The following is a 2475-nucleotide window of genomic DNA, read 5'->3' as shown; positions in this document are numbered from 1 at the left end:
GAACAGGCAGCGTGAGCTTGTTTGAACAGACTCTCACCTGGACGGAAGGTTACGGCGTCGTACAGGAGTGTGTTCAAATATCGCCTAATTGGTCCCAAAACTATTATTTTATTATTGCAACATATTTTTTTTCCGTTCGTCAATGGCAGACAGCGACAGACAGAGCAGTTAAATCCTCGTCCACTAGGTGGCAGCAACTAAGAAATGATAATCAGAGCTGTCAGAGGGGGTCTTTGCGAGTGTCTTTTTTTCTTCAAATCCTGCCGCCATATGAGCGTTGTTTTCAACTAAACGGGAGTCAAAATTTTGGTCAATTTAATTGATTTAAAATTTTAAAGAAATTAAATTTATATGTAAAAATTAGGATTTGGAACGCTAACCTTTGCCTTTGCATCGCAGAACCACTGTCAGTACAGAGGCGTCGTTCAGGGTGAGGAGGGATCATCGGTCGCCATGGATATCTGCAGTGGCCTCAGGTACACACACACACACGTACACACACACTAACACACACTAATACACACACAAATACACACCAAACTCCGTGTCTCTTCCACCAGAGGAGTGCTCCATCTGTCCGACGACAGCTACGGCATCGAACCCCTGGACTCCGACCCGGAGCGACACCTGGTGTACCGCCTGCGGGACGTGAAGTCACAGCCCAGAGGGTGCGGCACGCCGCATGACAACCGCACTGCCGCAGAGCGCGGAGCGGAGGAGATCCACCACGGTCAGCACAGGAGGGTATGTACACACACACACACACACACACACACGTTCTTGTTTACAGTAAACAAACAAGTCACCTGTCTTGTAGATGAAGCGAGCCATTCTCCATCAGGCCCACTATGTGGAGCTGTTGCTGGTGGTTGACAACAACAAGGTAAGAAACAAGTGGTTCTCAAACTGTGGTACGCGTTACTCTAGAGCGCCCCCTAGTGGTACACGGGGAAATTCATATTTTTACATTTGCATTTTCAATTGAATCAATCTGAGAAATTTGAAACTACAATATCAGGTTGCACTTGCAATACCTCATGTGACCACTAGTGGGCCGTGCACCAGCTGTTGTAACACATTTAAATTTTTTTTTTTTGTTGCAGAAAACATTGAAATTAACAATCGTCTGACCCTGAAATTGTCTCTCATCCAGCAGGGGGCGCACCCCAGCACTTTAATAACCATGTTTTGTTTTCCAGTTTAATGCCATGAAAAGAAACGAAACTGCAGTGAGAGAGAAGATGGTTCAACTGGCCAACCTGGTGGACAGTGTGAGTACAGACGCACGCACGCAGGTGTCGCAAGTTTCTTCTCCGCCGCTGTTGATTGGCTGACAGTCTGTCCGGTGTCTTGTTCCAGATCTACGTGCAGCTCAACATCCGGGTGGTGCTGGTCGGCCTGGAGATCTGGTCTTGAAGAACCCCATCAGCATCGAGGGAGGAGCCGGAGACGTTCTGACCAGATTCACGCAGTGGCGAGAGAAGGAGCTGGTTCCTCGACGGCGTCACGACTCGGCACAACTGATCCTGTGAGTAAAACAAACGCAACTTTTTTTTGGAAGTCGTTTTTTTTTTTCCTAGAAAGTCTAGAATTGTCACCATCCCTTTAAGTGGGCAAAAAAAAAAAACAAACCGACCCCTTGACAAGTGTTGTCGCCCCCTGCAGGAGACAGGGGTTTGGAGGGACGGCAGGGATGGCCTTTGTCTCCACCGTCTGCTCCAGGAGTCACGGCGGAGGAATCAACGCGGTACGTTCAATCCCAACATCTTGCTGCTGGGATCGAACGGAAAGTCGCTAACTCTCTCTCGCCCTCTTTCTCTCTCTCTCTCTCTCTGTCGTAGTTTACAAACAACAACCTCCCCTCATTTGCCTCCATTTTGGCCCACGAACTGGGCCACAACCTCGGTATGAACCACGACGACAGGCGCTCCTGCAGCTGTCCGGTGAACGCCTGCATCATGAACTCTGGAGCCACGTAAGACACACACAAACACACACAATGACACACACAGCTCATTAAAACAGTAAAGGATCCTTAATTAAACCTTATGTTCACTGTTGATGTGAACGGAGTGAGTTTGTCAGTGAGGTGAAAGTTTAAGGTTTGATTCTGGAGACTATTCCTCTCCCCCGTGATACGAACATCTGTCAACTTTAATGTTTAAATGAAACCTACAGAAATGTATCACTCTGAAGGATCAGGAACGTGATTGGACCAGATGGTGCCTTCACATCTCCACTGAGTCTTGTTTCTGTTTTCATAAGAAAACTGTGTTGTGTTGTGTTCTTGTGTAGTTCCTTCCTGGTGGAACCGTGTGTCGCTCTGCACCGGACGAGTGTGATCTGCCGGAGTACTGCAACGGATCGTCCCCCCTCTGCCAGAGTGACGTCTTTGTCCAGGTGACACCTGAAGCTCTCTACCTGCACATTATCAATTATGAATTATATATATATATATATATATATATATATATA

General features: G+C 47.3%; 1 protein-coding gene across 1 annotated transcript in view; it reads left to right on the top strand.

Moving 5' to 3' along the window:
* Positions 1-364: 364 nt before the first annotated feature.
* Positions 365-2475, top strand: part of LOC103398957 (uncharacterized) — a gene marked incomplete at its 5' end in the record, with an annotated part of 7396 nt that continues 5285 nt past the window's right edge. Inside the window, 9 exon segments of the mRNA XM_025053915.1 lie at positions 365-476; positions 561-744; positions 818-883; positions 1200-1271; positions 1360-1411; positions 1414-1528; positions 1666-1747; positions 1842-1976; positions 2296-2400. Coding sequence (XP_024909683.1) covers positions 365-476; positions 561-744; positions 818-883; positions 1200-1271; positions 1360-1411; positions 1414-1528; positions 1666-1747; positions 1842-1976; positions 2296-2400 — 923 coding nt within the window.

Source organism: Cynoglossus semilaevis, unplaced genomic scaffold (assembly GCF_000523025.1).
Source record: "Cynoglossus semilaevis isolate Cse_v1.0 unplaced genomic scaffold, Cse_v1.0 scaffold548, whole genome shotgun sequence".
Classification (NCBI taxonomy): domain Eukaryota; kingdom Metazoa; phylum Chordata; class Actinopteri; order Pleuronectiformes; family Cynoglossidae; genus Cynoglossus; species Cynoglossus semilaevis.
Note: the sequence above shows the minus strand (reverse complement) of the source record. Positions and strands in the feature narration are given on the sequence as shown.